We start from the raw sequence: 21,717 nt of genomic DNA on the forward strand, positions 1-21,717 counted from the left end.
CCCCACGTCTTAGTACCAACTCCTGTCTTAGTCTGTTTAGGTTGCTATAACAGAATACCATAGACTGAGTAGCTTATAAACAACAAACATTTACTTCTCACAGTTGGAGTCTAAGATGTCCAAGATCAAGACACTGGTAGGTTCGTGGTCCAGTGAGGGCCCACTTCCCAGTTCATAGTCAGCTATCTTCTCACTGTGTCCTCACATGGCAGAGGGGGCAAAATTGCTCACTGGGGTCTCTTTTATGAGGGCACTAATCCCATTCATGAGAACTCTGCTGTCATGACCTAATCACTTCCCAAAGCCCCCACCTCCTAATACCATCACATTTCGGATCAGGTTTCAACATATGAATTTGGGGTGGGGGCACATTCAGTCTACAGTAAGAATAAAAGCTATCTTGTAGACAGAACAGCTATGTACGGCTGCCCAGCCTGTGCACTGCACAACTCCAGCTCTCGGGGTTTCCATCCTTGCAATGTGAAGATACAATGCAATAATCACTCTCTGAAGAGCTTTAAAAGTACAATCCCCAGTTATAGCTGGTATGGTTATAATTCTTATACAGTGACTCTCTATCTGTCAGAGTTACTGGGAAGATGAGATGCAAGAATTAATAGGAGTGGATGTTAGCCCTTCCTCACCCCCGGTCCTTGTGTACTGCTGCAAATAGCACGCCTAGGGAGAGGTCAACACCAAAAGCCATTGATCAAACATTCATCTGCCAGTGTTGTGCTGGGCGACTTAACAGACAAGGTCCTGCCTATCTTTTCTTTACTTTTCCGGTTGGTTTTCTCCACATCCTCTCCAACTGCCCCCTGACCTTTTGAAATACCCTTGATAAAATTAGACAGGAGAGCTTAAAAGGCTCCAAGTAGGCAACTCTATTGTGTATACCAAAGTTCAAATTCCTAAACCTATATGGCAAATCTAGTTCTAGCTTTAAACAAAAGAATTTGTCACTTAAAAAAGAAACCCAGCAGTTTTCATATTCTTCCTCCCAGGCTCTGGAGATTATCATGCACACACTCATTAACGTGTGTCAATATTTCCCAGTTAACGAGCACCCAACTTGGGCCAAACAACATGCTATACGCTTTCCTTACACACGATACCTCCAGTGGCTTTTCACTGCAATGGAATAAATTTGGAATAAATTGCAAAGCCCTTATGAGAGCTGCTGATGCATGAGCTGCCCCTGCCCACCTCCCAACCCAACCTCCAACCACCTCCCTTGTTTGCTGGTCACACTGGCTCTCCTTCAGTGCCTCAAGCACAACCTGCTCCTGCCTGCCTCTGGGCCTTTGCACTTGCTCTGCCCTTGAGCAGCCTGCCCACAGGTCTATCCAGAACCCACTTCTTTTGTCTCTTTCAGGTCACAGATAAATTGTCACCTCCTCTGAGAGGTCTTCCCTGGACACTGTCGCTGAAGCCGTTCACCTTCAAGGGCCCCACTGCCTTCATCACACTGCTAGAAATCACCTGGTTCATCTGTTTGTCCCTCCCCCTGTCAGCTCCACTGCAGGAACCTGGCTGTTCATACGCGCTGAAATAGCCGGCACCCATAGCAGTGTCTGGCTAACCGCAGGGAGTCCTCAGATACACCTGAAATACAGGAAGTCTCTCATGTGCTGCTTCCCAACCCCGGGAGGCAGACACCGCCCCGTCCTCCTCATAGGGGAGAAGCTCATAGGGGCTGCTGCAGGGCTCTGAAACCAGGGCTCCTTGCCTGGGGCTCATGCTCAGATCAGGAGGCTGCAGAGTCCCCTCACCCTTAACACAACAAGCCCTGTCCTAGGTGCTTACGCACATTGCCCCAGTAAGTCCAACAGACACTCTGTGATGCACTGTTACAATCCCCGTTGTCAGAAGAGAAGCAGAGACACAGAGAGCTGGAGTAAGTTGCCCACGTCACAGACCTTAGAAATGGCAGGGTCGGGAGCTGACCCCAGGCAGGCGAGGGCTCTGGAGTGGATGCTCTGCGGCCTCTCTCCACACCGACGATAGCACTCACTGCCTGGCGCTCCCCCTGTGGAGGGTGTTCTGCATCAAGTGCCCTGTATAACTTCCTGTATTTAATCCTCACAGGAGGCACGCTGGCCCCCTATGTCGTGCCTGTGTCACCCAAGCTCGCTCACTCAGGGTCTCTGCACTTCATCCCCCGGTTATCTGACCACCTCCCACCTCACTTCCTTCAGGCCTCTGAGCAAAGGGTGTGTCAACAGAAATGCCTTCCTGACCACCCAGTATAAGTAGTTGCCCTCCTCCCCTATCCCCGGCAGCCCAGGCTGCACTGTACAGCCCCCTAGCTTGCAGTAACTTGTTAAGCACTTAGTACCTTCTGACATATTATACTGTATTTCATCAAATATAAGACTCTATCAACTCTAAGACCCACCACTATGCATGACCAAAAAGACTGAAAAATACCAGTCATCACTACATGATACCAATAACTACATCAGAGATGTTCAAATTGAAAGCCTGTGCCTCTCAGAATCTGTGCAATGTCATATATTAATTTGTTTATTTGCTTACTGCCCATCTGTCCCCACTAGAATAGAAGCTCCATGAAGGCAGGAACTCATTGGTTTTTGTTTACTACCCTATTCCCAGACCATAGAGTTGAGTCTTCAGTAAAGATGTATTGAAATGAATTGAACTGAACTACCCTCCATAGGCGAGTTATCTCCATTGTACAGATGAGAACTGAAGACACAGAGAAGTCAAGCAACTGGCCCAAGGTTACACAGCTAGGAAGCCCCTGAATTACCTTCAGATAGTTCAGAACACATTGCTCCCAGAGCGACAATCTTTAGAGAGTTGCACCAATCGCTTCTCGGCCTTTTGGCTAAGATCAAGTGTAGAGAGTTGCACCAAGCAGTTTTTTTTTTTTTTTTTTTTTTTGCAGTACGCGGGCCTCTCACTGTTGTGGCCTCTCCCATTGCGGAGCACAGGCTCCGGATGCGCAGGCTTAGCGGCCATGGTTCACGGGCCCAGCCACTCCACGGCGTGTGGGATCTTCCCGGACTGGGGCACGAACCCGTGTCCCCTGCAACGGCAGGTGGACTCTCAACCACTGTGCCACCAGGGAAGCCCGCACCAAGCAGTTTAAAGGTGCTTCAATTTGTTTTCATTTTAGTGTAATTTGGGTATGGTATACTATAAAATAAGTCTTAGGCAGAGATATCTTTCAGAATCAGTTCTCTACAAAGTGTAATTACAGTGCATTGTCTAGGGGACGAATGTCCAAAACCACACTGTTTTGGTCGCTTGGTCTACCCGGACTGTGTGCTCATATAAGCCAGAACAAGCTCAAATATGGTGTCTGAGACCAAATTCATTCGTCTAATTCATCTGACAATAAAACATGAGGAAATGGTGCACTAGTCTGGCTGCTTGCTGAACTGAGCATTGCCTGTGTTTCACCATCAAGATCCCAGTTAGAATAAGATATGATGGGGCTGGAGCAGGTAAAGGGCCCTTATCACTCACTTTAATTCTTTGTAATTAATTTTTATAATGCCCCAAGGTGAGAGCTTTTCATTAGAGTGCCCTCTTCATGTGGGTTTCCCACAAGCTAGGGCACCTCCGTGCTCCTCTGAAGCATAAAGAGGAAATGTTTACAAAGAGCTCTCTGATCCCTCATCCTGGACTGTTACAAACATCCAAGCTGAACACTTTTTTTTTTAACAGAGTATACTTCAGTTAGTCACCTGCATGCTCATTGGTCTGCCTGAATTAGCTCGTGGCTTTGACTTAACTGGTTTGCTTGCTGAATCCTTCCAGAAGTCCCACATCAATAGAGGTACGTTCACAGAAGGGGTCTATCATTTTATGGGGCAACACCAGATAAAACAGAGGTACTTAAAGACCTTCAGCTGGTGTAACATAAAGCTCATTATTAAGGGCAAAACCCCGTGTTTATGCGCCACTGCAAACAGTTACATTTAAATTGGCCAGCAGGGGCCCAGGAAGTGTGACTGCCTGACACTGTCCACCTGAAGTTCCTTGCTTTTGAGTACTTCGCATTGCATTATTGTTCTTCTGCACTTAAAGTGCCATAGTCTGTAAAATGAAGGAAAAATAAAAGCAAGCAGACAAGGAAACCCAGCAGGAACATGAGATGCTGCTCCCGGCCTGTTCTATTAGGTGCTTATTCCACAAGGGTACACAAAATGCAAGGAAGCTTCTGGGAGCGTGACACCAAAGCAATGACGTTTGGGGTGGTGATAAATAATAAAGTCGGGTGGTGATAAGGAGGGCTGAGTTTTGGGGATCCAGATGCCAGATGCCAGGCTTCTTACCCCCAATCTCTGTCTCTGTTGGGAGGCACATACCCCCGGGGTTCACTGGAAACAGTTGATCAACAGAAAGGAAGACCTTGAGATTCCTGGTGGAACTCTGATACAAGAGGACACTAGGCCAATCTGGGCCCAGGTTGTGCTAAAGATACCAGCAATGTTTACCCTTTACGAGTGCTTACTGGATGCTTACTATGCTACGCCCTTTATAAACATAATATTGCATGCACACACACACTCCCAACCATTAAATCTCCTGCTTGCTTTTCTTCCCAGCACTAACCACTGTCTGATGATCTTACCTAGGTATTTTATTTTCTTATTCTCTGTCTCCCCAACTAGACTGTAAGCTCTGTGAGAACAGGCACCTTGTCTTTCTTATTCCTGACGTAGTCACAGCTCCTAGAACATTAATCAGCACACAGTGAGTCCCCAATTATGTATTGATGAATAATGATGAAACCTGACAGCAATTCTATGTAAGGTATCATTACTTCCATTCTACAGATGAGGAAACTGGGGTCTAGAGAGACAACTGACTTGCTCAAGGCCACACGGATAATAACTGGCAGAGTTAGAATATAAACCTGGGTCTAGCAGTTTCTAAAGATGGACCTCTTGGACTATTCTAGATTATACCACTTGGCAGTGGGAGGCTGGAGCTAGCTCTTTCTGGAGTCCCAAGCTTTCTAACTCCCAGTTCAGTAACTTCACTTTGCTAGCCTGATGTTTAAATGCCATGGCATCAGTATTTACACCACGGAAATTGGTAAAGTGCTACCAGCCAGGCTTCCTCTTCAGAAGAGCTGGTTCACCAGCTCACCTCTGGATATCTGTGATTCAAGTGTACTCTGCTAGTTTTGTGGATTGCCTCTTACTGATTCTTAAGTTCTCAGAGGCCTCCTTTTCCCCCCGGTCCCCTTTCCCTAAATCCACTCTTTTCTTAATGCCCAGAAGAGGAAGCAGGCATACCTCTGGAGCAAGAAGGGGAGCTGTAATTCTCTGGGTGGGTTGCTCTCCACACTTGAGGCCCTAGCATTGCCTGGGTTTTCCACGTAATTGGTCCTTATTCCTCACAGACTGCCACACAAAGAACCCTGGACAATCCACCCTCATGAAAAGCTTTCCCCAGGGTGATTTGTGGAGGTGTGAGTTCTCCCTTCCCCACTTAACCTTTCAGAGCTATTATTAGCAAGGAAGGGGAGGGTGTCTACTAGGCTTCCCCTTTCCCACCCCTCCTCTGGTTTGAACTGGGCCTTTGTGTCTGTCCAGAAGCCTCAAGAAATTCTTGGGGTGCTTCTCAGAGAGATAATAGGTTTGTTGATCATGGAATCCCACCCTCCACCTCCAACCCTGTGTGAGTGCTAAGCTGCTTGTAAGACAGGGTGGTAACACATCTTTCAAGAGGCTGTTTGAAAATGCTTTATGGCACGTAGGGTTACAAGGCTCTAGCTGAACAAATGGAAAAATTAGTCTACCTTAAAATAGCCAAGGCAAGTAATTTCCTATCACCTTGTTTCTTAAATGTTCTTAACATCTAGAATCTGAGCTTCCCAAAATATGGCTAAGGGTCATCAGTTAAAATGACAACTTGGAGATAAAAAACTTCCACTTCAATAGTTGCTCATAAAGTGATGCCACAAGCCCTTCTGTTCGGAATGGGGGGAGTTAGGAATCCCACAACATCCATTATTAAGTATTATTGAATTTAACAGGCTTGCGCCAGCCTAGGAGCAGGACTCTTACCCCACATCCACTAAGGCTCAGCATCGGATCCCCTGACCTTTCCAGGGGCTTCCTGAGGTCTCACACCTTAGGTTTGGCTTTCTTCTGCTTTTTCTTGGATGGAATAGTTTGCTTTTCTAGTTCCTTTCTCCAGGTTTCTAAACTACTCCTTACCCCACAAGGAGAGTTAGTGATGACAACCACAGGGGCAGTCAGTCTGCTATTTTCTTGTGCTCTTCCTTTTTCTTTTCCTCTTCCTCTTTATTGAACCTTTTTGCATTCCCTTTATTCATTCACTCATTCATTCATTTATCCTATTCCATTCCTTCAATAAAGATCTATTAAATAATGTCTGTGCATCGCGAACTAAGATGCAAATTCCTAGGGATACAGGAATTTGGCCTGCAAAGCGTTTACCTTTGGGGGAGGGGTGCCAAACAAGTACAAGCAGAGGGAAAAGAGCAGGGCACTGTGGGTGTGTGCAGGACCTGCCCCTGAGAGCCGGAGAAGGCTACATTTGACCTATGACCTGAAAGGTGAGTGGGAGTTTACGGAAGTAAAGGGGAAGAGTGTTCCAGAGAGCAGACAGCAGGTGCGAAAGGCCCTGAGGCACAACTGCAGTATGGCTCAGCTGAGGGGCTGAAATTAGTCCTGCAGGAATGAAGTGTGAGGTGACTAATGGCAACAGATGTGGCTGGAAAAATCAGGAGGGGCCAGATAATGGAGGGCCAAGCACACCATGGTAAGGAGGTGGGACTAGATTCCAAAGGCGATGGAAAGGTTGGAGCTGTGACGCGACGAATAAGAGAGCAAAGGAAGGGTTAACCCATTCTCCACCACACAGTCACGGCCACCCTTCAAGAGAGGCCTCTGTGTTTCTCAAGATGGCTGGTGTCATTACTGAATGAGTCATCCGGCCTTAATGTTGATGACTGGGGGTACGTGGGGGGAGGATGACCGTGACTCACAGGGGGATGAAAATAAACCAGCCCTATAACTTTAGATGCAAATGAGAATAAACAGAGTCTCTGGGGCTCACTGCAGTTGGTCTTTTTTGAGGAGGAGAGGACTGGAGACCGAGATACAGGGTCTACTGAACGTTTTACCATCTTGCCTGCATTTGCTGGCAGGAAAATTACTTCACAGGCCATGAATATGAGTCACTAAATTCTAAACCTTGAGTGAGAAAACCAAGTTTGATAAATGTGTCCAGCTACTGGAATAAAGACCCAGAATGCAGGCAAATCATGACGCTCAGATGGTGCCGATGCAAAAGCAGCCCCAGACCTGCGCTCAGTGTCACACTCACGCACACACGCACGCACACATACCCTCCTTTTCTTTCCCTGAAATATCAGTCGCAAATGTCAATTCCTAAAATATCTCAGGCCTACAAGGCGATACAATTAAAAGTGACCAAAAGATGAGGCAGAGGTGTGTCTAGGACAGTCGGAGGTGGGGGGGCGGGTACCTCAGAAAATAAAAAAGAAAAGAAAAGAAGAAGAAGAAAAACAATCAGTCAAGAAGAATCATGCCTCCAAAAATCACATCTCAAAATGTTTCAGTATTTTCTGGATTTATAACTTCTCCAAAATTCCTGCAGTATTTTTATGGGTTTAAAAGGAAATGATTGCACATACTTGATTTTACTCTCTAGAAGACCTTGCCCTGGTGCTATCATTTGATAACACCTAAGAAGGCCTGGCCTTTAATTATTGACCAAATACCTAGGTTACAGAGCTTAAATCCTTTTGAGAGGCCCGATTAGCTTGTCCAGGGTTAATTAGCACCCTTCCTAGCATTCTCGCCCACTCCCTATTTCATGACGGAGAATAGTCATGAAATATTTTTCAAATATAGTATGTTAAATCCAAGAGGTTTAAAAAAATTTCTTTAAAGGCAGACTAAGTGGACAAGAGGCTATGTAAAGAAGACTTCCCAGTATGCCCTTATTATTATTATTTTTTTTACTTTTTGACCACACCTCGTGGCAGGCAGGATCCTAGTTTCCCGACCAGGGATCGAACCCGTGCCCCCTGCAGTGGAAGTGTGGAGTTTCAACTGCTGGACCACCAGGGAAGTCCCACCAGTACGCCCTTAGATTGAGCCCCTTAAGCCAGCAGTAAGCACACAATCCTCTCTGCTCTTTGTCATGGAAGAGTTCTCGAGATAATCCAGACACTTCCATACATTTTTTTTTTTTTTAAAGAATGAGCATCTTTCAAAATGGCGCCTTCCAATAACCAGTGACTCCCAGGAACAACAAACATCCCCATCATTTGTCAGGGAATTTGGTACCGTTCAAAAGACATTGCCCAAGAAAGCACCTCCTCCCCGCCATGTAGTTTGCTTGCGTGAAACTCCAAAGGCCATCCCTGTTGGGAAAGCTGGCTCTGGCAAGAAGTTGAAATTGAATCTATTGGCAAAATGGGAAATTATTTGGGGGCGATGGAATTGAACTTCGGTAGTTTTTCTTCCTTTTCTCAATTGTACTTTTGTTCACAGCTTCAGCTGGGAGAGACAGTGCTCACATTAATTTGGAGTTTATGAGTTCATATTTTATAATTAACGTTGCCAACAGGGGAGTTTGATTAATACCAAGCAGTGGATTTTGAGCAATGTTCCATACAAATTGCCAAATTTAGCAATAAAATAAATTGGTTATGTGAACATAATTAGTAGGATGACTACTTAAAATTCAAAACTGAATGTGAATAATTCCAAATCATATGAGCCACAAATCCATTATCTGTATAGAAAGGAGAAAGTATAGCATTTGGGTTTTATTTTGCCCTCAACCACAATGTTATTCAGCACCAAGCTGAACGTGATGAAACTTCTACAATGGGTTGTGACAATATTTTAGAGCAACCCAGAAACACACACAGACGCGTGTGCATGCACACACGCGAAGGGAAGGTAATAAAGATAAGAAATGCTAAACTGTGAATTTTCATTGCAAATGTAAAAATCTATAACAAATTTTTCTGCAAATGCTGCATTACATTCTTCTGATGCACCATACATAAACCTCTGGCACAAAATTACTCAGGAGAGGTTTTTGCCTTTAAATATTCACGGTACCTTATTGTCGCCCTGGACTTCTCCAAGCCTTTGCTGAAGTTCTTTAATTTCTTCTCCCAGACGTTTATTTCGGTCCTGAGAATCTCTCAATAGTTGTGCAAGATTAGCCTGCAAACTGACAAAGGATTAATCTCCAAAATTGACAAGCAGCTCATGCAGCTCAATATCGATAAAACAAAAAACCAAATCCAAAAATGGGCAGAAGACCTAAATTGACATTTCTCAAAAGAAGATATACAGATTGCCAACAAACACATGAAAGGATGCTCAACATCACTAATCATTAGAGAAATGTAAATCAAAACTACACCAGTCAGAATGGCCATCATCAAAAAATCTACAAACAATAAATGCTGGAGAGGGTGTGGAGAAAAGGGAACACTCTTGCATTGCTGGTGGGAATGTGAATTGGTACAGCCACTATGGAGAACAGTATGGAGGTTCCTTAAAAAACTACAAATAGAACCACCATATGACCCAGCAATCCCACTACTGGGCATATACCCTGAGAAAACCATAATTCAAAAAGAGTCATGTTCCAAAATGTTCATTGCAGCTCTATTTACAATAGCCCGGAGATGGAAACAATCTAAGTGTCCATCATCGGATGAATGGATAAAGAAGATGTGGCACATATATACAATGGCATATTACTCAGCCATATAAAGAAACAGAATTGAGCTATTTGTAGTGAGGTGGATGGACCTAGAGTCTGTCATACAGAGTGAAGTAAGTCAGAAAGAGAAAAACGTATGCTAACACATATATGTGGAATCTAAAAAAAAAAAAAAAAGGGTTCTGAAGAACCTAGGGGCAGGACAGGAATAAAGACGCAGACATAGAGAATGGACTTGAGGACACAGGGAGGGGGAAGGGTAAGCTGGGACAGAGTGAGAGAGTGGCATTGACATATATGCACTACCAAATGTAAAATAGATAGCTAGTGGGAAGCAGCCGCATAGCATAGGGAGATCAGCTCAGTGCTTCGTGACCACCTAGAGGGGTGGGGTAGGGAGGGTGGGAGGGAGGGAGATGCAAGAGGGAGGGTATATGGGGATATACGTATACGTATAGCTGATTCACTTTGTTATATAGCAGAAACTAACACAACATTGTAAAGCAAGTATACTCCAATAAAGATGTTAAAAATAAATACATAAAAATAAAAGTTAGATTTCAAAAAAAAAGATTAGCCTGCAAATATTAACACATTATGAAATATAATCAGAAACGGAGGAGTGGAGAAATGCAGGGCTTTCTTAGGCTTACTGCAGCCATCATCCAAGCCCAGCTGAACCATTAGAATAAACACATGTATGAATGCAGCAAGTGTGCAAATCACACCACTACAACTGCATGGAGAGAAATAAGTTGGCCGTGAACCTCAATTTGGGGATGTTCTTTGTTTCCAGAATGGCTCACAGACAAGTGATGGAGGAGTTGGGTTTTTTTTGTTTTTTTTTTTTTTAATTTAAGAGCTCCTCACAAAAACTCTTCCAAGTAGTCTTAGTTCAATTCTAACTTTGGATCCACAATATAGGAAAAATTTCATTTCCTTGTTTGGATAATTTCATTTCCTTGTTTGGATAGTTTTTTTTTTCTTCAAATAGATCGTGTTTAATGAACTTTTCTTTGCCACCTTAATGCCCAGAATTTCGATCAAAATTGTCAGCCAGAGAAGAGACCAGTGAGGTGTCACGATTTCAGACATCAGGATCCAGAGGTAATTCAGCAGTCTCCTGGGCTGTTTTTCTCACCTCCTTATTCCCCTGTTCTAGTTCCTAGAGTACCAAACAGCCAGGGTGAGTGCCTTCCAGTCCATCTTCATGATGTCAGCCCTTCCTTCAGATTTCCTCCTGCTCAGAGCAGATCCCTCTGGCCCCCGTGCGCAGTTCTCCACCACACCCCCTCCCCTTCTCAGTCCAGCTTCATCGACACATCTCGGCCCTTTTCCCGGAACCACGCAAGCACCCTTTACCACGCTCTCACCCTTCTCAGGTTCCCTGAACCTGAACCTGCATATGCTCCCAAACTATCTTCGTGCTTTTTCCACTCAAGCCTTTAACTTACTATTCCACTTTACCTCCACGGCTGCTTCTTCTATACTATTTGAATTTTGCTAATTTGCTCTAATTCTCACCTTGCTTATTGCACTCTTATCTAACCTCAGCAAGAAGAAATGAGCTATTGAAAGGCAGAGATTCTCGTTTTCTCCCTTCTCAGCCTCCACGTACATTGCTCCAAGAAGTGCTCTTGTCCCAGCACATGTTTTAAAGACCCACGATGAATAAATGGAGGAAAGAAGGAGGGAGGGAAGCAAGCCAGCGATCGGAATGTGACTCCTAAAAAGGAATCTTTCAGAAACAGTCACACAAGGGATTTGAAAGTTATCTTTTAGATTCCTTCCATGTGATAGCTGAAGAAACCCAAATCCAGAGACATTGCAGATGAGTACAACTATAGTGGCTAAATCTCCAAAGACTTTGATGCTAATGCTTTCGGGAATACTGAGTTATGTTAGGTAATCAAAAGGGAATCAAGTGAAAGAATATAGAGATTAAACCTTGGCTTATCCTGGACTCCTCACTTTGCCTTATCTCCCATATTCCATCCATCGGGATATCCAGTGTCTCCACCGTCAGGGTAGCCCCCCATTCAGCTCCCCCGAAGCTCACCTCCTGGCTGTTCCCCACATATACCAGGCAGGAGCCCATCTCAGCGCTGCTCTCTCTGCCTTTTCTCTGGACTGGACTGCTCTCCCTCCAGGGTACCTCTTGTTCACTCCCTTGCCTTTTTCAGGTCTTCGTTCAAACGGCACCGTTTCGACGGGGCCCACCTGGACCACTTGATCTAATCTGCAGTCTGGCCACCTCCCCACTGAACGCCCAAGCCCTTTCCCCTACACTACTTTTTATTTCCATAGCACTTACCATCTCTTAATATACCATGTCATTTACTTTACAGTTTATTGCCATATGTTTACATATGTTTATTACTTACTGTTTATTTCCTATCTCTCTCTCCCTACTAAGACAGAAGTTCCATGAAGGGCAGGGAACTTTGTTCTCTCTACTGGTCTCCCCCAAGCACCTAGTGGATGCTCCAGAAATATATCTAAGTGAAAGATAATATGCTGAGTCTGGAGGCTGTGATCTCAGCCTAGGGAAATATCTGGAATAATAAACTACGGAAACCAGCGCCTGGCACACAGCGTTGCACAGAAACCCCCCTCATCCCCACTGGCTGGCTTTAATCTAGCTCTGATTTCCACTCACTTGTTTGTGAACATTACTCAATAATGTGATCTAATTCTCAGCCCCATATTTGCAAAGCCACCCTTCAAGTCATATCTTGTAGTCGTTGTGTTTCAACTGTCCCAGATTTCCATTCTCATCAGATAAAAATCTGGTGAAGGATGAGGAAAATTAATCCCCGTTTTACAGGCAGGAAAGCAAGAAGACAAGAGGCACTGTGATCCGCTGACTGTTCTTGGAAATGTTCAAATTTCTTTTTGGAATCAGATCGACTAAGTTGGGTCCCAGTTCTGCCACTTACTGGGCTGGGTGACCTTGGGTAAGATTATTAACCTCTTGAGTTTCCCCACCTGTGAACTGGAGTTAACCATACATACTTCATGTAGTAATCTGATACTTACATTGAATAATGAACCTAGGATGCCTACCACAGTGCTTGGTATACAGTAGGCACTGGTTAAATGCTGGTCACCTCCCCTTGACTCTGCCCTTGCAGTGGCTCCAATTCGATCACTCAGTGGACGGTTGGATGGATCTGGCCGAATGGCTCCTTGGACACAGCTGGCTCCCTTGTCATCCTGCCCCTTCACTTATTCATCCATTCATCTACACAACAAATATTTAGGGAGTGCCTACTACGTGTCAGGCACTGTTTTCGATTCTGGAGATACAGCAGTGAGCCATACAGACAAAGCCTCTTGCCCTTGTAAACTTACATTTTAATAGATGATATTATATTAGTTACATTATATTACAACAAAATGAATAATGACTGAGGAGCTGGATGATAAGTACTACGGAAACAGATACAGCAGGTAAAGGAAACAGTGTGTGCTGGGGAAAGGCCACGGAAGGCGTCACAGCGAAGGCCACACTTCAAGTCTTAAACCAAGACTTGAGAAAGGAGAGAGAGTGAGCGTGAGCCTTGTGGATATCCCGGAAAAAGTTCCAGGTAGGTGCAAAGGCAAGCGGCTTCCCTCTCTCCTTCTCTCCCTCACATCACAAGATGTCCATTTTGGAAAGCAGTTCAAGGCCACTAGAGCAGGCGGACCCCAGGGACTGCAGTGAAGTGGAGAGGTGATTCAATTCCCAATTTTCTTTTCCTGGTCCCTCCCCTCTGTCCTGCAGCTCTCCTGCCTTAGCGGCAAGGTATGACAAGTGGGCGGCCTCTCCTTTTCCTTCCGGGAACTCCAGAACACTTCCCAGACATTAGCTCAGCAAGCATAATCCCTCCCCCAGGTGCAGGGACAGAAGCCCCAGGCTGGAGCGACTGGCTCAGAGGTGGGGCGGGAGAAGCCACCCGGGGCAGGTGCTGGCATGCGGCTAAAAGTGGCCTCCGCGAGCCTGCTGCCACCTGCACACTGCATCTCAGCACCCCATCTGCAGGAGACACAGCAAAATTCACCTTCACAGGAGGCTGCTTTTCTTAAACAGTGGAAGAGATGTTCAGAAAGAAATGTTTGTAAGAGCAACAGTGAAAAATTTAACAAAAGACCAAAAAAAAAAAAAAAAAATCTGAAACGTCCCTAACCTTCCCTTTTTGAATCAACAATGGCTTGAGCCCCTCAGGTGGGTGGGAAGACCCTGACATTTGCTCACCAACGTAACCACAAGAGCTAAACCCGTACAACTCAAACTATCAGTGGTGAAAGACCTCAACCTCCGATCCGTCACAGATCAGTACTTGTGCAAAATACAATAAAAATCAATTCCTAGGAAAACAAATTTAAGAAGACATCAAGGCCCCAAGTGTTTGTTAGATTCACCTGACGTAAAATCATACAGACTGTCAGATTGCTATAAAAGTTTCTGAGCCCTTCCTCTCAGTTTCTGCCCTCATCTTGTCGTAGGGACCAGAAAGGGCAGCTTGCAGCCTGGCACTGGTCCTCAGGCCCCACTCTGAATAGCACTGAGCCCAGCGATACTCCCCAGTATTTGGAGGTTACAGCAAAGCAGGCACCCACGTGTTATATATCAAAGGTCCCAGTGACACATGAAGCAAAGGACAGCGCTGCTTTAGGAGACAGCGAGTCAGAGACCCAGTGATGTGACTGTCAAACATTATTTACTCTGCAGCCTGGCCGAAAAGAAATCTACCCAAATAAACTCAAGCGTTTCTACAGTAGCTGCAAAGCAATGGTTAATTAAAATCACAGCGCCTCCAAGAGGGTTCACTGTAAATCTACCCCAGATTTCAGTGACCCCCTGGGGGAGGGTGGGGGAGGGAGACCCCCCTTTTAAAGCAGGTGACTGTAATTTTCTTTCACATTTCACAGGCTGGCTTACTTGTCAACACACAATTCTTTTCTATTCAGTCCTTCCACCTCCTCAACTCCCGAACAATAACTTTGAAAACTAGAAAATGAGTATTCTGATACGGTGCCTAGTTCCTTGACATACACCTTAAAGAACAAAAAAAAAAAAAAAAAAAAAGAAAGAAAGAAAGAAAAGAAAAGGAAGAAAAGTAGTACATTTCAAAGCACTCAAAATAGAGGAGAAAAATTCACATAAATCTTTTGACCAAAAAAAACCCCCATGACTCACACACATTCACTATAACCACCCATCAAGCTAACACACGGCGCCTGCTTATAATTTATCAGCTATGTAGACCGTTTTGTCTCTGTGTTATTGAGAAGGACTCTGTGACCATCAGTTTAGAATAGCAGCACTATGTAAAGAAAATGTCAGGGGAAAAGTGGCAGACCGTCTAACACTCGAAAGGATTTCACAGGGAAGGAAAACAAAACCTAGAGATTATTTCCTCTAAATCTCTGGGGCAGGGTGGGTAGCATAAATAGCAAAACATGAAAAGGTTTCAAAAGAAGCCTCTTTTAAATATCCAGATATAGCCAGGGCTGACGTTAAAAGGTTGACATCTTCTCTCAGATAATAGTGGGATGTTGAATATCCTGGAGTATATTGTAGAATCTATATACTTAAGTCACTCTTTCTAGCTCAGGGTTTATCTATTAAAACTGTGATGGGGAAGGGAGAGAAGACAGATTTGATGAAAACATAGCTGGGAGGCTCAAGGCCAAAAGGACGTTACAGCTGTCCATTCCAACACACGTTCCTTTGTCAAGAATCAAGTCAACCCCCAATCACAACGGATGTCTGCAGAAGTATGCCGCCAAGGCCAGCCCCTGGCGTGGGGACTTTGAGGCTCGGGGAAATTCTCTCTGCACACAGATGAAGACTACACGTCCTGACAGTTGTTGCAAAGGCAGAGATCTGGGAGTTGAGAGAACTGTGTGCATCTCGCCCCAACCTCTCTGCCTTTTTGTGGAAATTCTCACTGAGGTAGATTAGTAACGGGGACAAGGGGATCTCCCTTTCTTCAGGTCCTGCTGCAATCCTAAACTCTAGATCTTGCCTCTACCACTGTATTTGAATTCCCTTATGAATGAATGTCACAAAATACATCCAAATTTATACTATAGATGCAATACATTTTCGAAACTTAAGAGAAGTGGGAGGAGTTTTTTTTAATGGTACATCACATTTGGCAATGACAGTCTCTGTGAAGGAACTCCGTTTTCAATGATCAAGTAACGAAGACTGGTTTACAAGGAAGGGGGAGTTCAGGATACCAGTTGTAAGAAACAGCCCTAAATCTTTTAGATGGGGAGAAAAGGATCCACTATATACCATTTTCCTCCCTGATGTAAGAAATGAAAAGTTGGATATGATAAGATCAGAATATGCCACCCCAAAATATGCTCCTTTACCATGAGGATTATTTTGATCTGAAGGCAACTGAGAATCAGAAGATACAGAGAATATTCTTCCCTCCCCTTTTCAGCCTAAAAATAAGGGCATACATTTCCCTTTGTGAATTGTCCCATCCCCTCCATACCAGGAAGAGAATAGCAACTCTAATCACTGGACACAGAGCATTGGTACCATGATGAGTCTGCATAAACAAACCTAACTAAAGTAAAACCCTATCTTCCATTAGTTTCCCATATATCTCCTAGTCACTTTCCCGCAATTTATCATCTCTTAAGGCCCAAACCCCCTCTCTTTTCTTAAAATGCTATATAAGCCCCCAAGTCTTAACACTTCTTTGAATTTCACTTCTCCTCTCTGGACTCCTGTGCATGTAAAATATTCATGAAATTGTTTGCTTTTTTCTCCTTTTAATCTGTCTTTTGTCAGTTAAATTTGCAGGCCTCCATGCACTGAACCTAAGAGGGTAGAGGAAAAGCTTTTCCTCTCCAACAGATAAAAATAAAATGAAAGAAAGTGATGAAAAGTTTAAGATTAACCTTCAAACCTTGCACTAGCCAGACACTGGGAAGGGCAGTAAAACGGGAAGGCCGTGTGTTTTCTCCTAAGTCCTTAAATAATTCAGCCCAGACACCAGGAGGGGAAAGGGGCAACATTCCAGTTACTATCCCTCAAGTCACCCTGAAATCTTTGTAATTTATTAGATATACACCACTTCAGTAATCTAGCCATGGAAAAGTCATTTTCCATCATAATGTAAAAATGATGTATACCGGAAAATCCTATAACTTCCTTCTCAACTTGCTGACATATTAAAACTCAATGCAAAAATGGGAGGGGAAAAAAATGAGAGAGACAGGTAAAACCTTGGCCTAGGCACTTCCTCAAGGAGAGTTTTTTGCTTGTTTGTTTTGAAAAAAAAAAAAAAAAGAGTGTCAGAGAGAAAAGGAGACCAGATTTATGAAATGCTCCTCAACAACATGGTGTTGACCCCTGAATCCTTTAAACTCACACCTTCAGTAGGGTAAAGTACTCGATTAAGCAAGAATATGTGAAAAAAAAATGTCTGATAAAACATGGAGTGTACTTGAGCAGTGTGATTGATAGCAAATTTAATTGCAATTTCTACCCCGCTGCTTTGGTCTACGGCGACTTCTGTGTTAATAGTAATAGAGTGAAACTTGCTTTGCTGAGCAAGCGCCCCCTATTCATAGCAACTGCCCAAGCGATGACCTCCGCTACAGTGACAGCTTTCTTATTTACAAGAAACAACCACCCAAGAACTCATTCCACACACAGTTTTTGGCTGTGCAAGGAGCCCGCGGCAGCCTACTCTCACCCCACAGTCTCCAAGCACACACTTGCCGATGCAGGCATTTCCAGGCCCACAGGCAAATGCTCTTCGGTAGGTTTAGAAGGTTGCTATTTAAATAAATGTTTGCTTAATCTTGGCCATTATGGCTCCGCATCTGCCACTTAGTGGCTCCCTTAATAGTTCCCGAGTTCTTTAGATGCACTGAGCCTAAATCCCTCCGTGTTTAAGCTGGGGGCTGCTCTCACCTTCCTGACAAAAATCACTGCAAGGATCCGAAGGGCTTCTGAGCAGGAGGTGTGAATGCTCAGAATGAAATTACTGTTATTATGATTTGGGAGGACTCCCGCAGGCTGAACCCTGGATTTCTTCCCAGCTTCCCTGGTGTAACAGTGAAGTTGTACTGTTCGAAGTGGTATAAAAAGAAACATCCCAAAGCACTTGAGATCTTTGAAGGAAGTTTTAGGTTCTGAGCATCAAACCGAGATGCATATACAAAGTTGCTCTGATTTGTGGTCACGGGGGACTAAAATAAGATTGACCAAGAAGACTTTTCTATTGAAGTAAAAAGGTTCCCTCCCATCCCACAAAGGGCCACTCTGTGCTCTGATTTCTCCAGGGTTGTCATCCTGGTGCATGTCACCATCTAAATAAGTCATCACTTTTTAAGGGAAGAAAGCCAAGGCTCCCTCCTGGACCGGGAGGAATACCTCCCGTGGTACCTCGGCTTGAAATCAAAACAGGGAAAGACAGAGATGTGTTTGATTGTTTATTCAAGGAGGAGCTTGCATGGGGAAAAATGTGTTGCTGTGACCCCAAAGAATCCCAACTTATAAGAAGATTAACCCAGGATAATTTAAATTCCCCTTTATCTCCTTTGGAGGAATTGCTTGTTTTGCAAAAGAAAAATACTGAAAGGGTCGTTTGAGATCTTTTGGTGATCTCTCACTGCAGTGCAGAGAGGTGCTCTGTGCACAGTTCTGCCTGGAGTATCAAGAAGAAATTTTCATTTCAATATCCCACGAGAAGCTATTAGTGAAATCACTGTTGTCACGATTTCTTCACAGCTTCTTCAACGGATGATTTGCCATTGGAAATTGAGTTGTTTTAAAAAGGATTCTAAATTCTAAAAGAGAGCCTCGATCGACAACCGTATTTCTAGAACTACAACCATGAAAGTTCTGGCTGTCCTGTAAGGAGGAGACAAAAAATCAGGAAGACATTATGGCCAGACATTGGCTGCCACAGGAAAGAACACTGGCCTAATGGGTAAAGACTCCTAGCTCAGTTTCTGCTTCTCAACCCCTCCTAAGCAGAGGGCTTCAGATAAAGCACTTCACCTTTGAACTTCCAAAATGGGTGGATTAAATGTCAATTATGCTTCTTCCCCATTCAAACAGCCTAAGAGTTAAATATGGAACAAAACCCTGAACTAAAACACTGAACTACAAGTGAGCAGATTTGGATTTTTTAGGCCTGCTCTATTAACCTGCTGTGTGACCTTGGACAAGTCACAGGAAAAATAAAAAACAGCCAACACCCATTGAGCGCTCACTAAGTAGAAGGCAATGGGCATTATAAGCATTATCACACCGATTCTTAATAAAAAATTTATGAATATATCTCATGCTTTCGTTCATTTTGGAGAGGAGGAAATTGAGTCTCAGAAAGGTAACACAGCTTGCCCCAGATCACCCAGCCAGCAAGTGGAAGTGTTATATTTGAATCACAAAATTGGATGCCAGAACCCAAGCTTTTATCTACTGCCATCCATGACGCTGCCTTGAGACTTTATGCAAGACCTAACTTGCAGTGTGGCCGCAGAAGACAGCTGAGAGATGACACACATACATAGATATATACGTGCATACACACATGCATACACAGTCTTGGAAAAGCACAAAGCACTGCCAAGCCTGAGGATGGGGTATTGTTTCTACTTATATTTGAGAAGAACCCTCAATACATTTACAGTCAGCTTGAGCTGCTACAACAAAACGCCATAGACGGGGTGGCTTACAAACAACAGAAATTTATTTCTCATAGTTCTAGAGGCTGCAAATCTGAGATCAGGGTGCCAGCACAGTTAGGTTCTGGGAAGGGCCCTCTTTCAGGTGCAGATTTCTTGTTTTGTCCTCACACAGCAGAGGGCAGAGCAGAGAAAGCAAGTTCTCTTGTGACTCTTATAAGGATACTGAACCCCCTCGTGAGGACTCCACCCTCATGACCTCATCTAATCCTAACTCCCTCCCAGAGGCCCCACCTCCTGATACCATCACATTGAGGACCAGAGTTTCAACATATGAATTTGGGGGGATGTAAACATTCAGTCCATAACAGAGTGATGATTGTAATCTCTCCTGAGTTGAGAAATGAACAGGGGAGGAGTCCATAGACATTCCTCCTTCAGGTCAAGAACAGGAAGCCACGGTTTCAAGGCTGATGGGCAACAAGATGCTCAATGTGGCATCTTTTCCTTTTCCGATATGTGGATCTTTTGACCCCCAGGTCCCACCTGTTACCCCAGCAGCTGGTTGTCGTTCCAGTGCCTTCCGCTTACACAAGGTACATCTGTTTTGCAGCTGGAGGGGTAAATACTTCACCTACTGTTTTGCCTTTGGGATAAACATGTGATATAAGACAGGAGACACCAGGTCAGGGTGCAAGCTTCTACCCCTGTTCCTGCTGATGAAAAAGTTAAGAAGGTAACTGTGCCTCTCCTTTCCGGTACCGGATACATGGATGCCAAAGCTGTCTGCTTCAGGCTAAATGGAAAGTTTCATTGTAACCAGTGCCTGCAAATTCAATGGTGCATTTTCTTCCCCACACTGAGCTCATGAAGAGGACATCTTAACACTTCCCCTCACTCATCCAAAAACCAACCCCATGCTTTTATAAATAAACTAACTATATGTAAATAAAATTTGAAAACATATATTTTAAACAGGTAAGATTATTTTTCCAAATACTGGAACTATTTTCCTCCACTGCTAATCGAGATGTTTCTTCCATTACTAAGCCAGAATTCCCTCCCTGGCTTTGGGCTATATTTTTCTCTCCATTGCACTGCTTACCATTTAACATCCTATATATTTCAATCATTTTGTTGATTGTCTGCCCATAGCATCCCTACTGGAATTAAGGTGACTATATTATTTATCATCCAAACCAAGACACTTTGGAGAGTACAGGGAGCACTAATACAGATTATGCCAGGACAAGAGGTAAAAATGGCAATGATCCTGAGTAAATGGAAGGTCTGGTCGCCCGAGCTACAAGGCGAGTTCTAAGCATGAGCTCTGAGTGGACTGCACGACTTTGAACTCTGGCTCCACCAATTACTCATGTTATTTCCCTTGGGTAATTTACTTGACCATCATGGGCCTAAATTTCCTCATTTGTCTGATGGCAATCATAATAATAACCGCCGACTCCCATGGTTGTGGGGGAATCAAATGGGATCATCCTCATTGCAATGCTGGGCACAGGGTCTGACAGACTGCAAGAGTGAGCACTCAGAAACACTGGCTGCCGTCGTTATTACCTATCATTCCAAGACTCTCTCAAGAAGGCATGTACGGCAGATGGTTAACACATGGTCTACCCAGCACCCCGTCAACATGACAACAGTAGAAGCAGCCTTGTATCTACAGGATGCCTGGCCATGCCCAGCTGACTCGAATGGACCCCTGGCCTGAGCCTGGCCTAGGCGAGCTCTCCCCTGGGATTCAGGGAGCAGCTTTTTCCTACAGGTCAAAGACGTGGGGTCTGTAGCCCTCATGTGACCAGCAGCCACGTTTCCTATTCTACAGAGAAAGCAGGTCCAGAAAAAGAAATGACAGCTGACACAGAGAATGCTGAGGGCAGAGGAGACAGCTGGGGGCACCTGAGTCCAGGTGGTAGCTGGTCCTGAGGCCTGGCTGCATTTCTGCTTACCCAACCCTTTTGAGGTCCTATGAGCCAGGAACTTCTTCTTTGGCCCAAGCTATTTCAAGCTGCCAAGGGTAGCCAAAAGGGTCCTGACAACAGCACGTTAATATATGATTGATTAAAAAAGAAACAGATGATAAGGAAGAGAAGATGATAAATATTTATTGACGCTCACCCGGTGCCAGGCACTGTGCTAAGGACTCTACTTGCGTACGTTATCTCATTTGTTGCGCACAGCCACCCTATGTGGTGGGTACCGTATTTATTCCCACTTTGTAGATGTGAAGGCTGAGTCTCAGACACCCAAAGGAATCTTCTCAAGGCCACACAATTAGTTTGGCGGGTGTCATTGCTGGCTCCCTAAGCCCTTCTATCC

General features: G+C 44.4%; 1 protein-coding gene and 1 pseudogene across 1 annotated transcript in view; one reads left to right on the forward strand and one right to left on the reverse strand.

The window, feature by feature from the left end:
* The window catches only part of CCDC149 (coiled-coil domain containing 149), a 98,562-nt gene that overhangs the window by 39,356 nt on the left and 37,489 nt on the right, over positions 1-21,717 (reverse strand). The window contains 1 exon segment of the mRNA XM_060299213.2: positions 9,114-9,221. Within this exon segment, the coding sequence (XP_060155196.1) occupies positions 9,114-9,221 (108 nt within the window).
* LOC115839935 (U2 spliceosomal RNA) lies at positions 2,832-3,005 on the forward strand (annotated as a pseudogene).

Source organism: Globicephala melas, chromosome 5, assembly GCF_963455315.2.
Source record: "Globicephala melas chromosome 5, mGloMel1.2, whole genome shotgun sequence".
In the NCBI taxonomy this organism is placed as follows: domain Eukaryota; kingdom Metazoa; phylum Chordata; class Mammalia; order Artiodactyla; family Delphinidae; genus Globicephala; species Globicephala melas.